The following is a 17,458-nucleotide window of genomic DNA, read 5'->3' on the forward strand; positions in this document are numbered from 1 at the left end:
AGATTGGGTCATGTGCCTACTCCTGACCCAATCACATAGTCAAGAATGCGGGGCTCTGATTGGCCAAGTCCCCCTCCCCCATTAAGTTCAAGAGCCCGGTGCTGTAAGGAAAATGTGAGTCCCTGACCAAAAGAGAGATTCCAGGGCTTCCTCTCTCCAAGCTCCTGCTCTGTATCTTGCAGCTGTGACTGCTTTCAGAAAACCCAAGATGAGACGATTTAACTGAAAGCTGGGAATATGGTGGTCAGACACAGAACAAAGCTCTCTTGTGTCTTAGCCCATACTAAGGGGGTTGCTTGTTGCTGCATAACTGCCCCTCCTCCCCACAAAACCTGGTCACACACTCCCACTCCGTGAAATGTCTTCAAATTAGTCTCTGTTCCTTGCAACTCTGAGCTTAGGACAGAATCCATAAATGTCAGCTGCCATCATTGTTTTATCGTACACTGAGTTTAAAGGTAAATTTTAGTTTTCACTGGAGTTTTTTAATTAACCAGAACTTCTGTCTAAAGGGTTGACTGGATTTGCTTTCCAGTGTAAGAGAGGGTTAGGCCAGGGCTGGGCCATCCATTGGTTTGCTAGTCTCCCCCCTTGAAATCCACCACAGTGTGAGCCTGGTCTGAACAATAAGCAAATCTTGGGGAGCATAACTGGGCCCGGGGCTCTGACTGACCTGGCAGGCCTGTGCAGATAGGTCCCCAGGGCTACAAGAGGACAGGAGCCAAGCCTCTGAGGCCTTCCCACACTCAGTTCCCTGGCGCTGAATCCTGCTCATCCTGCCTGCCCCCCACCCCACAGCCCACACCAGTGCAGCCAGTCTGACCCTCTTTCCTCTGGTTTTCCTATGTGTAGGACCCTCCCCTGCCCCACCCCCCCCCCCCACCCCCCCGCCCCCCCCCCCCGACCCCCCACCCCACCCCCCACACACACCTTTGGCTCAGCCAGGCAGCCACAGTTGTCCAGCTCTGCCTGAAAGCAAAGCCTGGGCCAGCTCTTCTCCTAGTCACAGCCCACGCCTTCCTCAATCTACCCTCTACAGTACTCTTTAACTTTTGTGTGTACCTTTAAGGAGCTGGTAAAAGTTATGTGCCAGCTGCCCAGGAAAGTGGACTTGATGGGCTGGCACTGTCAGTAGGCAGTTTCCTGGTATCCTGAAGGCTGTCTGCGGGCCCTGGATTAAGGAATCCTATCTGGGAAGAACTTGGCCCTTGCAACCTCTGCGGGCTTCCTTCTTAATGCTTGCATACTGGTTCCTTAACCTCTACCATCATCAGGGCCTAAACCACATATGAAGCTAAGCCAATGCCCCAAATTTCTTTATGAATAATAATGATAGGTGTTACATAATGAACATTTACTATATGTTAGATACTATGGCAAATCCATTATACATATTAATACATTTATTCCTCACAGGTTGGGATAATTAAAATCACACCCATTTTACAGATGATGAGGTAGCAAGAGGTTAAGGAAATTTCCGACAGTCTCATGGCAGAAGGAAGGTGCTGTCCTCCCTACACAGCAGCTGTTTTGTCACCTCTAGTGTAATCCTTAGTCTCCCTCAAGGCTGTCAGTGTTTGGACACAAAATGAAATGGACTCAAAGAGCCAAAGGTGAACTGCTCCAGACAAGTGACCATTGGTGACTTCTGAAGACTCCAAGTCTTTGTGCAGGCAGTTTCTGCTGCCTTAGACATATCTTTTATATTGTTCCTGCTGAATTCATTCATCTTTCTGGCCTTGATGCTGCTTCCTCCAAGCAGCTGTGTCCAAGAGTAGATTGAATGCCCTTGCTCCCAACTCGACATGAAATTGTAGCCCCCAGAATTTTCCCATCCAAGTTCTCATCACTCTGTACTGCAACAGCCAATCTACATGACTGCCTCCTTTTCAGACTGGAAGCTCCCAGTGGGCAAAGAGTATTAAAGTCTTACTTTACTGTTTTTTCAATTATTAAAAAAAAATTAACCATTTTATTTTTTAATGAAGTATTGCATACCCTCAGTAAAGTGCACAAATAACAAATATATAGCTCATTGAACTTTTATGTAGGAACATAGCCATGTAACCACTGCTTAGATCAAGATATAAAACATGTGTACAGTAGTACCTAGGACCCCCATCCCAGAGGGGTCTGATTGCTGCCACCACAGTTTTTGTCTTTTCCTTTTTTTAAGTAAAATTTTAAATTTTATTTATTTTTGGCTGTGGTAGGTCTTCATTGGTGCTTGTAGGCTTTCTTTAGTTATGGTGCACTGGTTTAGTTGCTCCACAGCTTGTGGGATCTTAGTTTCCCAATGAGGGGCTAAACCCATGTCCCCTGCATTGGCAGGCAGATTATTAACTACTGGGCCACCAGGGAAGTCCTGGTGGTATTCTTTGCTGATAGGATTATAAATTACTACAATCACTAAGGAAAACTGTCTTGTCTATCATTGTTAACAACTGTCATTTATTGGGTATTTACTATGTGCCAGACACTGTACTCAGCAATTCATCTGCATTATTTCACTTAATCCTTACAGTGACCCTAAGAAGTAGATAGTGCCATATGTGAAATAAGACAATCATGGTATCAATGTCATAGGATTATTGAGAAGTTTAGTTGAGATAACACTTTGAAGTATTTAAGACAAAGCTGTTATTTTTGAAATGTTTGTGATATCCGTTATTGTTACTACCTTTGGGCTTCCCTGGTGGCTCATACAGTAAAGTGTCTGCCTGCAATGCGGGAGACCTGCGTTCTATTCCTGGGTCGGGAAGATCCCCTGGAGAAGGAAATGGCAATCCACTCCAGCACTCTTGCCTGGAAAATCCCATTGATGGAAGAGCCTGATAGGCTACAGTCCGTGGGGTCACAAAGAGTCGGACACGACTGAGCAACTTCACTTAAGGGCACAAGTCTGGGAATTTAGGAGCCTGGGTTCCATGCCTACCTAAGCCAATCTGAGCAAGACATTTCAGTAGCCTTGACCTCAGAGCCCCTGGAAGGTCAAGAATCTGCTAGCAGGGACCCCTGAGGATAACACAAACTGTGTCCTCCAGTAAGATCCAGGCTCTAACTTCAAAAAGACAGTCATGGAGGGAGGAGGCTCAAGACTGAGACTGTAAATCAAGAAGGGCCTTGAGAGTGTTTGGGAGCCCTGTGCTATATGTCTTTTCTAGAAGTTTAGTACAGTAGGTATTTTCAAGTGATGATAGTTCAATACTTGTCTCCTTAGCCTGTAAAATCCACAAGGGCTTGGTCACCATGTGTTCCAAGCATTCCTTCACAAGTAAGATTGAAGTGCCTCCCTTCCTCCAGGCACTATGCCAAGAGCTGGGGGATACAGCAGTGAACAAGACAGACAAGGCAGGGAGAAGAGAACCAAACACGGACAAGAAACATATGGCAGCAAGTGCTGTGCAGGAGCCACAGCAGGGCAATGTGGTGGAGAGGAACTCCTGGGGAAGACCTGGAAATTCTCAGGAAAGATGTAGCTGGAAGGAGCCGGAGCTAGGGACAACAAAATCCAAGGTCCCGAGATAAGAAAGGACAGAGGATGGCCAGAGGAGCTCTGATGGGAGGCAGTTGAAGGAAAGGTCTGAGAGGGGGTGAGGGTAGGTCCACGTGGAGTTCTGTAGGGCATGGAGTGTGGCTTTGATGCTTAAGGTAAAGAGGGCCGCATGGAATCCCAGCATCAAAGAGGTCTTCCGATGCTCAGGGGAAAATCTATGGCGAAAGGCACACATGGAAGGTAAAGGTGCTAGAGTATTAGCTGAATGAGCATGGACAGATGGATGGACGCACGTCCAGGAGTAACAGCTGTTCCACAGGCGGCCCCGATCTGGCGGCCTGAAGCCCTGGTTCTAGGCTCTGTGACCATGCGCTGTGACCTTGGGCACATCCCACCCTGACTCAGGGCCCGGAAACCTGCGTCTCGGGGGCGGAGGAGACGTGCAAGGAGAGACAGTGCGCGCGCGCTGCAGGCCTACGGACGTCAGGTCTAGTGGCCCGACCCCTCAGTCGGGGACCGAAGCCTCGCCGCCCGCCGTGTTTACATTCCACCAGCGCCGGCCACGCGGCTTTTTGCCGCTCCAGCGCCGCTCGGCTCCGCCCCCAGAGCCCCGCGACCCGCCCCTCCGCCGCACTCCCGCCAGACCTCCCCCGCGTCCCGGCCTGCGCAGCCCCGCCCCACCGCGCGCGCCGGCCGGCCCCCGCGTCCCGCCCCGCGCGGGCTCCGCAGCTTGGGCGGTGCAGGCCCCGCCACGGCCCCAGGGCCCCTCCCCTCCGGCGCGCAGGCCCTGTCACTTAGCCCCGCCCCGCGCTGGCCCCGCCCCGGGCGGGCCGGAGCGCCTGGGCGGGCCTGCGCCGCGCAGGGCGGTCCTGAGGGCGGTGGCTGGGCGGGGCCGAGCCCTCTGGCTGCCGCTGAGGGGCTCCGAGCCGGCCGGGGCGGAGCGGAGGGTGGCGGGAGGGCGCGGGGGCGGTCCGGGGGCCGGTTCCGCGCGCTGGGATTTTTAAATGTCCCGCTCTTAGCCGGGCGCAGGAGCAGCCGGCCCGGCCGCCAGCGCGGTGTAGGGGGCAGGCGCGGATCCCGCCACCGCCGCGCGCTCGGCCCGCCGCCGTCTCCCGCCTCCTGGCTTCCCGCTCGCCTCTGCCTCCTGCCTCCAGCCTCGGCTCGTGCCGCCTGCCTGCCTGCCTGCCTGCCGCGGAGACGGCTTCGGGTGAGGACCCTGCCTCGGGCTGCCGGACTGCGCGGCGGGCGAGAACTCCTGGAGCGCCCGGGTCGGGTCGGGCCGGGCCCGGGTGGGGGTGGGGCGAGGCCGGGTCGCCGGGTCCCCGGAGGCGTCAGCGCGGGGTGCCCCGGTAGGGCGACTCAGAAGCGGGCTCCGGGGAGGTGTTGAGGGGAAGACTGAGGCAGCTGGGGGTCCCCAGGGAGGCAATGGGCCGGCGAGAGTTTCAGGGGGCGTTGAGGCCCCCCCACCCACCCTGGGTTCCGACCCGGCGTCGCGGGCCGCTGGTGGCGCCGCGGGTGACAGGCCACCCCGGGCCCATCGGCCATTTTCCCGACCGGCCCGGGAGGCTCCCGCCGCCGCCGCCCGCGCGGGAGGGGGAGGGGTGCTCGGGACGGGCCGGCGGGCCCTGGACCCCTCTGCTGCCGTCCTCACCCCACTGCCGTTTCGTGCCCCCAGGCTTGAGGTCTGATCCTGCGCCCAACGCCATGCCGAGGGAAAAGGAGAGGTGAGTGGCCTGGCCGTTGCGGGAAAGGGGAAGGTGTGCGGTGGTGGGGGAGGGGTGGGCCGAGATTTGGGTAGAACTCTTACCTCTGTGCCATCCTGGTTTTGCAGGGATGCGAAGGAACCGGATACCATGAAAGAGGAAAGTGGCACCGATGTCTCTGTTCGCTCCAGGAAAAGAAAGGCAAATGTAGCCGTTGTGAGTACAAAGGAGACAGGTGGGGGAGGATGCCCCCCCCCCAATCTTAACTGGGTACCAGAATGGGTTCTACCCATGTATTTGTTGATAAGGGATCAAGAGTGGGGAGCTTTTGGCAGAAATGGTGATCATAACCTTACTAGCTTTCTTTTTCTTCTCTGTGTCTGTGTTTTTGTCTTTGGGCTGTTTGGTGTGTTTCCTTGGGGTATGGGGGTTGTTTTATGTTAGTTTTTGCAGGATCCAGATGAAGAAATTGCCAAAATTGACAAGACTGTGAGAAGCCAGTGTGGCAGTCAGGTAGGTACATTTTCTGATTGGGTCGAAGTTGAGGCTCCCCTTGTTTGGGGTCACATTGAGTCTCATACTTGCTTGCCTCCTGCTGAAGGCTTTTTCTCCAACTATGGCCACAGTTCATATAACTGAGCACTGTGCCTGTCAGTGGGCACTGACCTCTGCCAGTCTTGGGATTCCAGGAAGGACTGTGTTCCTGACTGACATCCCTGAGATTACAAATATGCGCTGATGTCTGGAAGAACCAGAATGAACCTCACATAACTCAGTCCTCTCCTTTTGCCCTTGAGGAAACTGAGATTCAGTTAGAGGAGGAAAGTAACCCAGAGTCCTGTGCAAGCCAGGGGCGGAGTCTGTCCTATAGCCTAGGCTGTAGGCTAGTGAACTGTGGGAGGGCTCCTGACACACAGCTCTCTTCGGGTAACTGTGATGATGGGGGTTTGTGTGTGTTCATAAGCAACTTCTCCCCATCCACACTTGTGTTTATTTCCTCATGGTGCTTAAGGACTTCCCTTTCCTGCTCCCACCCCCTTCAGGTCATGTTTCAAACTTTTTCCCCCTTTTTGATGGTTCTTCTAGCCTCTTCAGCAATTACGTACAGTGATAACTGCTGCCTGGAGTTTGATCTGACCTCCACCAGAGTATTAGTAAGACATTCTGTGTAATGATACGTGCATCTCAACACATTTTTAAAACTGACTAGTCAGTCCATTTCTCTTGCCCCTCCTTCGTGGAGTTCCCGCCATATTTCTTGCATGTTCACGGTACCATCATAATATCAGAAGTCCCTAGCCCAAAAAGCTTGTATTATCTCTCTGCCTCCAGAAATGGCTGGAGACTGTAGTTATGGCCCCAGTAGGGGAAGCAGTCTATCTCCAAACTAACTGATTAGGCTTTCTGACACTGTAACAGATAAAAACTGAGCAGGAATAGTATTTGAGCCAAGGAAAGTGGTTCTGATGAGGTTAGCAGTGGCAGCACATCACTTTGTAGGACAGTGAGCAACGGCCATAGCGGCTGGGTCTGGAAGAGTGAAGGTCTTCAAAGCTGTGGGACACATGGTAAAGCTGTTATTGCACACAAGACCCTAGTAATTACCATTTCTGGGGAGATTCTACTTAATATTGAACAACAGCTTGATGGTTTACTTGCTGTATTAGAAGAAGAGATACTTTGTTTTAGGAAAAGAAATAAGACAGTGCATTTCAAATTCTTTCTTTTTTTTTCTTTTATTCTCCCTGTAAAGACTTCAAACCAAGAAAGTTAATTTTTGTGGGTCTCTACTAAAATGAATCTCAGCTTTGTGAAATTCAAGATTGGTTGTCTTCCTAGCTATGTTTTGAATTGGAATTTTTAACTGAGGCTGAAGCAAAGCTGTCCTTGTTGACTTCTTGGGGTTTTAGAGTAGTTTCAGTTCCAGAGATAACTGGAGCGGAGCCTGGAGTGCCTAAGACAGGGCTTTGGCCCTGTCCCTGGACTGCAGAGAGCTGATAGATGTGATATGTGAATAGCCATATTACTTCCCACTAGAAGGCATTTTCATGGTTCAGAGATTAATGACAACAGGTTTCTACACATTGTCTAAAGTAGATAGCTTGAAATTACCCATCATTTATGAAGCAGTCAGTGTCATATGTTATTTCTCTGTAGATTCATGAAGCTAGAACTGTGGGGTAACAACCTTTTTGCCAATTAATTACACAGAATTTTTCTGTGGAGTTATCATAGTTCAGCCCTGTTCAATAGCCCTGAGCTACTTGTAGCCATCATGCTGAACTCTGTGATACTGATACTGCTACATCAAGACCACATGGAACCTTTGATTCTTACCTTGGGTTTTTCCCAATGAAAATAATGCTCTTTTGTCTAAAGTCTATTTAACATATCCATTTTGTTCAATTTTTCGCATGAGACCCAACTTGTTTATTGAAATGGAGTCCTAGAATTTCTATTAGTTACTTCTCAGAACATAATTTTGCATAAGGTGGTTTCATTCTCCATTAAAAGAGGTACAAAGAGTCAGAGGTGGTTAGAAATAATCAAACTGGTCTCTTGCTATTATCCCTTTCCTTCCTAAAGTCAGATTGATCTCACTTTCTTTGAGACATGGTATACATTCAAGTTAAAGAATATAGACTTCATTATTCTGCTTCATACACTGGTCAAAGGCCAACTTTGGGGACCATTTGTCTGCTTGTGGTTCACCTGATTTGTCTGTGTACTGCAGGTTGGGAACTGTTAACATTTTATCTCCAAAAGTCTTCTCTCAACTATTTCAGCCATCTGGCTGTAGAGGGTGACACCCAGCTTCTGCTTTCAAAACTAGAATTCATTCTTGAATGAATACGACTTAAAGCAGTTGTAACATGATCCTTTTGAGTCAAGGAAATGATACCAGCACATGATACTAGAACTGGAAGAGGATGTTGCCCTTCTCCAACAGCTGTTGGCAAGATCTGTCATGGTTAATTTGCATGCCCAATTCTTTGCACATTGGATGGAGGAGAGCTTTATCCTACTCTGCTCTTCTCAGTACCTTGAAAGTGCTCTGGCTTCCTCTGAAAGTGGCCAGTGTGCCGTGATAGCCACCCCGTCCCATGTCTTCCAAGCAGCACTTGGAGAGCCCAAGTTTCCATGTTCATTTACAGTCCTCTTGGTTGTCTCTTTTCCAGTCAACACTGATGATCTCTCTGCTTTAAAAAAAATTGCTGAGTCTCAGACCTTTAACAGAGCGTCCGTGCTGGCAGGATTGTTAACGTGCCATATCTTCAATAAGTTCATTATAATTTTAAAAAACAATCATAGTTGTTTCGAGTAAGATGATAAACAGTAGCTTTACAAAGAAAAAGCTTTAAATGGCAAAATGACATTTTCCAAATATTAAAAATTGAATTAAATATCTGGACTTTTTAAAAGAACCATTGTTTGGGTTTTTAATGATGGTTTAGCATTTATTACTATATAAGACTTTGGGGGTGGGTTTCAAAGGTCTTCAGGAATATCTAGGCTTTATCTCTATAGACTTCTTAGTAAATCCTGTGACTGTTGCTTGATGTGGTTTTAAGTAGGCAGATACTCCTTTGTTTTTTTTCCATTTGAATTAAGGAAAACGAAAGGTCCTCATTATGTAATATATTTGGCTTGACCTGCAACCAAAGGAAGATGTCACATTTGGTGGGTTTTTATTAAATGAGGAAACTAAATATAGATGGGAATCAGTTTTATACTTGTGGTTGTGGAGTGCTTATGTAAATACTTTTATTGGAAACTCTGTCTTTCACTTTTAAGACATTTTATTAGGTTAGTTGTACTTGTTAAAAATCCCAAGTCTTTGAATTGTGACCAAATCTCCCAATACCCTTTTGGAGCCATGCTTAGTGTCTTACTGAACTGCGAGTAGATTTTCTTTTTCGGTAACATAAGAGCTGTTTGCATTTTGTCTTACCCTTCCTGTGCCCTCACACACCTCATATGAGGATGATGATATGGAGAATAAAATGCTACTGACTAGTTTTCTTAGGTACTTACTGCATAGACTCCTGAGAAAATGAAAGCTTGGAGTCATTACTGTGTCTTCCATGCTATCTCCATCTTAATTTAGGCTGGAATATTGATTTAGGCCTAGAGATTGCTCTAGGTGTGTAAAGACATTTTGTTTTTTTGTTTTACTGGCTGTTTTACAAATCAATGAATGTAAAAACAGCTGGTTTGCATCAAACTTTTTTTAACATGTCTTTATTTTACAGCCTTGGGACAGTAATACAGCCTGTGAAAACCCCTGCTCCCTGATTCCCACACCTGACAAAGAAGAGGATGAACTTCTGTACCCACACGCTGCGTACAAGCCTCAGAGGTGCACGCCATCGTCATCCAGAGCGTCGCCACTGCCTGTACTGAAGTAAGCTGACCACCGAGTGCCTCCTGGGTCTCTTACTCCCTGTGTGCACTTCCACTTCGCTAGCTGGATGCATACTGATGCCTGTCTTTTGTGTTTTGCTTGGTTTTGTTTTTTTGTAGCTGGGCAAATAGAGAGGAAGTATGGAAAATCATGTTAAACAAGGAGAAGACATACTTGAGGGACAAGCATCTTATGCAACGGCACCCTCTTCTGCAGCCTAAAATGCGAGCAATTCTTCTGGATTGGTTAATGGAGGTAGGTTGGGCCTTCTGGTTAACTAGAAGCATTGACCGTTTCTAGATTTTTTTGTGATGTTGTCATCTCTTCACGTGTTTGATTCCATTGACACATTGTGTGTCTCTGAACTGTGGTATATACACTACAGTGGTTTAACTTTTTTGCTTATGTACTTCCTTAAAAGAATTTCTGAAGTCTGTTTATCCCTTAGATGTTTTTAAGTTGGCATCTGAAGTTTTTTCTCAAAGTTTAAATAGTTGCAAAGGTTGTATTTTCCAATTAATTATAAATATTGGTATTTGATCTTTGTTAATTAAATTGCTTACGTGTACACAATAGAATGTGTAACAGCTATTTGATAGCTTACTACCAAATGTTTTAAAAATATATGAACAAATTTATCTTTAACAGTCAGAAATTTTACATTGTTTCATTTTAACTCCTTGGGACCCATTTCTCTTTCCCCACAGAAGTTGATCCTAACAAAATATATTGTTCAAGTCTTCTATTGATCACACTATCGTACTTCACATTATCATACAAAAATTTATCAAATAACAAGATATAAGTTATAGTAAATAATTGTTAGATACAAGAAGTTATGATGTATAGGCAGTGCACCTCTTTCTAGGAGGAAGTGTGGGTGTCTCAATAGTGGCTTGATTAAGGGACATTTCTTGGATACCACTTCCCTTGTGGCTCAGATGGTAGAGAATCCTTCTGCATTGCAGGAGATCCAGGTTTGATCCTTGGGTCAGGAAGATCCCCTGGAAAAGGTAATGGGAATCCACTCCAGTGTTCTCGCCTAGACAATCCCATGGACAGAGGAGCCTAGCGGGCTACAGTCCCTGGGGTTGCAGAGTCAGACACAACTGAGTGACTAACAAACATACCTTGGGTGGGTGCAAAATGAGCTTTCTTCCGTGAGTGGAAGGGTATCTTAGGCAGATCCATTTTATGAAAGTATATATGGAAGCTGAGTGGCTATGTATTCCCTGAAAACAAACTGCCGTGTACCCTTCAGAAAGTTTGTATTGACAGGGGTATTTGTTCCCTAGTTGTGCTTATCCTAGAGTCAAATCTGCTGCCACCTAACATCTTTGTGCCTCAGTCAGGCAAGTCACTTAACTTGATTTTCTCATTGTAATGTTTTCTATTAGTATTTTCCTTACATAGTTTGTGTGGATTATAAATAGTATATATGAAGTACAGCTTAAACATGTGTGTGCGTGTGTGCTAAGTCATGTCCAACTCTTTGTGACCCCCTTGATTATAGTCTGCCAAGTTCCACTGTCCATGGGATTCCAGGCAAGAATACTGGAATGGGTTGCCATTTCTTCGTCTAGGGGATCTTCCTGATCCAGGGATTGAACCCAAGTCTCCTGCACTGGCAGGCAGATTCTTTACCACTGAGCCACCTGGGAAGCCTCTTGGTAGGGAAGATCCCCTGGAGAAGAAAATGGCAACCTACTCCAGTATACTTGCATGGGAAATCCCCTGTATAGAAGAGCCTGGCGGCCTACAGATCTCCTTTTTGGTGTCGCAAAGGAGTCAGACTTAGTGACAGCTTACATAGCTGTAAGTGATAGCTTACATAGTAGGCCATGTAAGAGTTACATGAAAACATCTTTTTATCATCCTTAATCTCCTTTTCTTTATTGGTCCCTGAAAATGTCAACATAGAAAATGTACAAATGTACAAATTCTTTGGCAGGCTTGCTTAAAACTATAGGCCTTAAGTCATGTAATACTATTGAAAGGATAGAGAAGAATGATAACTTTTTATGTCTAAAGTGGGTCAAAACGTGAGTCCACAGTTCACAGGCAGTCTTACCTGCAGTGATGTTAAATTTCCCAGCCCCTAGCCCAGCCAAGAAGTATGTAGCAAAAAAAAGAAGTGCTTACACAGTGTGCCTGATGGTGAGCTGGGTAAAATAGGTTTGAAAGTTTGTTCCATAGAGAACAGAACACTTCTAATCCAATTGTAGTTGGGTTACTTAATAAAGACTGACTCTAAACATGGTTCCACATGGACTTAGAAACCCTTTGGTGATTGATGGAGGTCTCTAGTAATGTTCTGTTTGTTGTTTCCGCTGGTGCCTTTCCTACTTATTATAACCCTGTGAAGTGTACTTATTTGGGATATACTGTTTAGGAATAGCAGTTTTAAATGCATAATCAAACATTTGATGATAGTAATGAATTGAGGTCTAATATTTCTTTGGTCCTTTTCAACTCCATCATGTATACTATTTTTCCATATCTCACAGCAGTCCTGTGAGGTTAACAAAGCAGGACTAATTTATAACGTCTCAATTTTATAATCGGTTTTTCTAAAGGGGAGCCTAGGATAGAACCTAGGTCTCTGAGTCTTTCATTTAATGCGTTTTAATAAAGCTTTTGCCTCTTGTGATTAGATTAACAGTGTTTTAGTGTTGTGGTCTTTAAATAAACCTATGTTCCAGCTTTCAAACTTTCATACTGATGATGTTCATTGTGAAGAAATATTGTAGTTCTTTCCTCACATCTTAATGGAACTTACAAAGGAGGACATAAATTTCTTTGAGAAAATTTTGTTTTTCCTTGAAACACTGCTTTTACTGTACTGTGAATGTACCTTCTTTCTGCAGCTGTGAGCTTTTGCTCTTATATTAGATCACAGAACACTTCATCCTTATCCTGAGTTCCAGTTTTTCCCAGCTTCTGTCTCTTTGGTTTTATCCTTCACCAAAATCATGGTGAGTTTTTTTGTCTTTCTTTTTTTCCTCAAGTAACTATTCTAAAACTTACTATTTTTTCAGGTATGTGAAGTCTATAAACTTCACAGAGAGACATTTTACTTGGCACAGGATTTCTTTGATCGGTATATGGCAACACAACAAAATGTTGTAAAAACACTTTTACAGCTTATTGGGATTTCATCTTTATTTATTGCTGCCAAACTTGAGGTAAATAATTTTCAAATTTTTTTATGTAGTACATGCTTTTCTTGAGATCCACTGGAATTAGGGGAAGGGATCAACTATTTGTCTATATTTGTATTTTTCTAATTTGAAGCCTTCTAAAGTTTAGCCACACATAAAAAAAGGCTAGAAATTAACCAAGTATGAATATTTAAAATGCTTATGTTAATTTAATTCCTTTAATCAAAAAAATTGAACTTCTCCCTAAGAGGATAAAAATTTTGGTGTGATTAGAAGGGTAGATGGGCCCAACTTTCAAACACATTACTAAAGGTATTGAAAAGGTGAAATTTTCAAAACTCTTCAGTAAGTAAAAGGTTGATTGATGAGGATGAATGTTTCATTTCTTTCACAATTAATGCATTTTGAACCACTAGAGTAGCTCTTATATTTATCCCATCAATGTACCCTCTCTTTCTTTCTATGTTAGCATACTAAAAAATAATTTGAGAGGTACAATATATAAGTTAAAACTATAAGAGATGGGCATTTTGCTAGTAGTATCTTCTTTTATTTCCTTTTAGGAAATCTATCCTCCAAAGTTGCACCAGTTTGCTTATGTTACAGATGGGGCTTGTTCAGGAGATGAAATTCTCACCATGGAATTAATCATCATGAAGGTATGTTACAAGTTAATTTTTCAGTCCTTTTCAAAAATACGTACATAATATCTTTTCTACATTCAGCATGAGGGCATCTGGCTAGGTGTTCTTCAGCTGGACACATTGTGGCAGGGGAAATGGCTGCATTTTGAAACTCCTTTAGAGGAGCTTCCCTGGTGGCTCAGACAGTAAAGAATCTGCCTGCAGTGCAGGAGACCAGGGTTCAATCCCTGGGTCAGGAAGTTCCCCTGGACAAGGGAATCAAAACCTACTCCAGTATTCCTGGCTGAAGAATCCCATGGACAGAGAGGATTCTGGTGGGGTACAGTCTGTGGGGACACTAACAGTCAGACACAACTGAGCAGCTAACACTATAGGGGACAAAGGGATAGAAATGTCTTTTTCTTTCTTCACCCGTGGTCTGTTTTCTGTTTTCCCATAGGCCCTTAAGTGGCATTTAAGTCCCCTGACCATTGTGTCCTGGTTGAATGTATACATGCAGGTTGCATATCTAAATGATTTTTATGAAGTGCTCCTGCCTCAGTATCCTCAGCAAATCTTCATACAGATTGCAGAGGTAAGTGGCTCTACTACCTCTGTGGGGCACCCTAACCCACCACTAGACTGAGTAGCTCTAGAAGGGCTGTGTGTTGGCTTGTCCCTTAGTGTTCTGTTCTTCCCCATAGCTTTTAGATCTCTGTGTCCTGGATGTCGGCTGCTTAGAATTCTCTTATGGTGTACTTGCTGCTTCCGCCTTGTATCATTTCTCTTCATCCGAACTGATGCAAAAGGTTTCAGGTATGTTGGCTTTCCAGTCCATTAACAAGATATATGAAACTTACAAACTAGTTGTTCGTCTCAAATCGACCGTAACGTGTATTTTCATTGCAGGGTATCAGTGGTGTGATATAGAGAAGTGTGTCAAGTGGATGGTTCCATTTGCCATAGTTATAAGGGAGACAGGAAGTTCAAAACTTAAGCACTTCAGGGGAGTTCCTGCTGAAGATGCGCACAACATCCAGACCCATATAAACAGCTTGGATTTGCTGGTCAGTACTGTTCCTTGTTTCCCAGACAAAGTCTTAAAACTGCCTGGGCAGCCTCTTCACTTTGCTTCATACAGGCTCCAGATGATCCTAAAAAGACTCCAGTTCTTTTTAATTCCTTGGAAAAGAAAAATTGGGATCAACAGATCCTATCTCTTAAATATCATATAGACTACAGGCTTTTAGATTGTTCTTTTCTATTTTGTTTTCCTTCACTCACCTACATAGGAAAAAGCACAAAGTAAGTGAAGCCCAGAGGATATATTCTTCCATTGTAACATTTCTATTTCTTGCTTTTATTCTTATCAACAGGACAAAGCCCAAGCAAAGAAAGCCATATTATCTGAAGAAAACAGGATTTCTCCTCTCCCCACTGGAGTCCTCACCCCGCCACAGAGCAGTAAGAAGCAGAGCAGTGGGCAGGGATCAGCATGACCACTCCAGCATCCTCACCAAAGACAGCTGTGCAGAAGTGCCTGCTCCAGGTTCTCTCCTGTCGACTGCAGCAGAGACATGCGTTAGCTTTTACAGATATTTAAATGGAAGAGCATGTCTCTTCCGCGACAGAAGGTTTCTGTGGATGGCATTGGACAGGGAGAAGTGTTTTTTATTGAATGCTTAGATTTTTTTAATAAGTGGGTCAAGTACACCAGCCACCTCCAGAACACCAATGAGTGCTCCAGATGCTGCTAAGGAGGGTGATACTTGACTTGATTGACTATTCACACAAATAACAAAGGCTTGAAGTTGAGGAGTGCCAAGTTGCTGTTGGTCTCCCCATGGCTGTTCTGGGCTGAGTCGTATTAAGTGGACAGGTGGTTGTGAGTGTTGTGATGTACAGCCCACCACCAGCTGTGCTGGGGGCCTCCCCTTTCCATACTATCAGTTGACAGTGTACAATGCCTTTTATGAACTATTGTTTTTTGCAAGTGCTGCTATGTTTATCCATTTTTTAATAAAGATAAAACACTGTCTTTGAGACAGCTGGTTTTATGAGCTATGTCTGGTAATTTAAGTTAGGAGTCAACTTTGAATGTGGCTGTATCAAGTTCTCTTTGTTAATTAACTTCATGCTTCTCAAAACTCAAGCCTTTCAAACAAATATATTAAAAGAAAACTTTTGAAGTGAGCTTCAGGTGCCAGCCTCACAGGCCTCCCAGGGGCCCCTGAGCTAGAATGAGGCTCTGATTGGCATCTTCCAACAATGCCCTGTGCAGTGGTGACTCCAGGTGGGCGCACTGGCTGGTTATGGTGATAGCAGTGAAGTCACATCTGCATCCAAGAGGATTCTTAAGTGTGATTTCTTCCCGAGCACAGGACAAAGGTCATAAAGTATCTGTGATTAGTGTTATTTAATACTCTTTGCGTCCTTATCCAAAGCTTAACCTAAAGAGTCTTTATTTGGAGAACTTGTTAATGTCGTAGCCTAAACTGCTTTGAAGAAGAAAATGCAAAGTAAAATTACATGTAACTCAAGGCCGTGATCGTAAAGTCTGTTCCCTGATCATTGATGGAATCACCAAGTGCCTTGCTAACAGAAGAGGTCATTGTCCACTTTCAGGCCCGATGTGCACAGTCCACATCACATTTTGTGGGACATTCTCGAGGTGGTGGCCTTGTCAAGTCTTATGTCTCATTTTCTCACAGTGTTTTGGTCTATGTATGAGTTCATTACGGGAGGATGAACGAGCAAATAAATATCATTTATTTCAACTTGGTGTTTGTTGTTTCGCAAAAATCTATCTGAAGTAGAAAGCCACGTTTAATCTACCACATTTATATGAAATTTGAGAGAGGTCCTACTTTTTCACATTGTGATGCTATAGTTCTGTCATTTTAATGCAGTTTCTTAATAAATGCATTATAAATATACATGTAATGGCATTTAGCAAATGATACTCTTAGTTAATTATTCATCTCAGAGATACTCTTGCCTTTAAAGTAGTGACTTTTTAATGGTGATCATTTGTGACTTGAAAATTCCTAAAAGGGGTTAATTTACATATAATATTTTCTGTGCAAAAATATGGCACTAAATACATTTCTGTTTTGTAAGTTTGAGAGCTTGGCAGATGTGAGGAAACACTGGCTCAAAAGTGTGTTTGAGGTGAATACTTCATGGACTGGCGAGCCATCGTACTGCAAAGAGCGGTAGTTACTGAGTATGCTGAGATGAGGCTGCCTCACTTGTAAACCGTCAGAGTGCTGTATTTCTGGAGATCGGTATTCTTTTAAATAGCAGTGTTGCCACAGGCAGCTCTTGATAATCTGTGCTAATAAAGGATAAATCCCAGATGGGTAACTGAAATCCATAGTATCCAATATTTTCTGTGACTCTGCCAGAAACTCTCTAAGCCACTAGTAAGTGAAATCAAATTTCCCTTCTTGAGAGAGCTTGGAAGTTCCAGTACAAACTTTGACCTCTCATTGGTTGGCTCTATACCCATTTGCCAGATCAGATTTATTCTGCAATTTATCTGAAACCAACTGAGGCAGCGTGATATCAAACAGATAGCAGGGGTGGAAGTGGCAGCTGTAGTCAACCCTGGTGAACAAATGCTATGAGGCAAAGATGTGTCAGCAGGAAGGACCCAGAGAAGGGAGGGGTAATTTGTCAACCAATCATAAGACTGATTCGATTGTGGTAGAGCACACCACATCCTCATGTCGCACCCCAGCTCACAGAATTTACACAGCAGCCCTCATCACAGCTGCTGTCAGGCCTATAGCCCCCGTGCCCAAGAAAGAAGACACAGTTCTTCAAGTGGTGGGTGTTGAAGGTTTTCCCAGGCCATCCCCCATGTGTGGAACCTGGACAGCCTGTTTCACAGAGGTCATTTTATACCAGTGGGAGAATAAGAGATGCTGAGCTTCACCTTGACTTATTCTTGAGACCAAGAACCAGTAAGCAGAGTTGTGGGTCCATTAAGACTTGGAGCTTAGTGTGTAGATGCACTTCTATTCTCCCAACTCAGGCACAAGAGAGATTGAAGTTTATCTGGG

At 44.8% G+C, this 17,458-nt stretch overlaps 1 protein-coding gene across 4 annotated transcripts; it reads left to right on the plus strand.

Moving 5' to 3' along the window:
• Nucleotides 1–4,501: 4,501 nt before the first annotated feature.
• CCNE1 (cyclin E1) lies at nucleotides 4,502–16,168 on the plus strand. 4 transcript variants are annotated; one of them, XM_015100542.4, is made up of 12 exons: nucleotides 4,502–4,706; nucleotides 5,175–5,223; nucleotides 5,331–5,418; nucleotides 5,647–5,715; nucleotides 9,456–9,607; nucleotides 9,727–9,862; nucleotides 12,646–12,792; nucleotides 13,332–13,427; nucleotides 13,852–13,986; nucleotides 14,096–14,207; nucleotides 14,301–14,458; nucleotides 14,768–16,168. In XM_015100542.4, exons 2-12 carry the CDS (start codon nucleotides 5,204–5,206, stop codon nucleotides 14,888–14,890), a joined length of 1,236 nt encoding a protein of 411 aa, XP_014956028.1. In that variant the 5' UTR covers nucleotides 4,502–4,706; nucleotides 5,175–5,203; the 3' UTR covers nucleotides 14,891–16,168. The 4 variants fall into 4 exon arrangements, with proteins under 4 accessions (XP_014956028.1, XP_042087853.1, XP_060254003.1 ...); XM_042231919.2 differs by having other exon boundaries at nucleotides 13,912–13,986; XM_060398020.1 differs by having other exon boundaries at nucleotides 14,301–16,168.
• The last annotated feature ends 1,290 nt before the right edge of the window (nucleotides 16,169–17,458 follow it).

This window comes from Ovis aries, chromosome 14 (assembly GCF_016772045.2).
Source record: "Ovis aries strain OAR_USU_Benz2616 breed Rambouillet chromosome 14, ARS-UI_Ramb_v3.0, whole genome shotgun sequence".
NCBI lineage: Eukaryota > Metazoa > Chordata > Mammalia > Artiodactyla > Bovidae > Ovis > Ovis aries.

Excerpts from the sequence above, each read along its gene's own strand:
- CCNE1 (XM_060398020.1), top strand. The coding sequence starts at position 5,204 with ATGCCGAGGGAAAAGGAGAG. Across the intron at positions 5,224-5,330 it reads ATGCCGAGGGAAAAGGAGAG|GGATGCGAAGGAACCGGATA; the intron begins GTGAGTGGCCTG and ends CTGGTTTTGCAG. Across the intron at positions 12,793-13,331 it reads TTATTGCTGCCAAACTTGAG|GAAATCTATCCTCCAAAGTT; the intron begins GTAAATAATTTT and ends ATTTCCTTTTAG.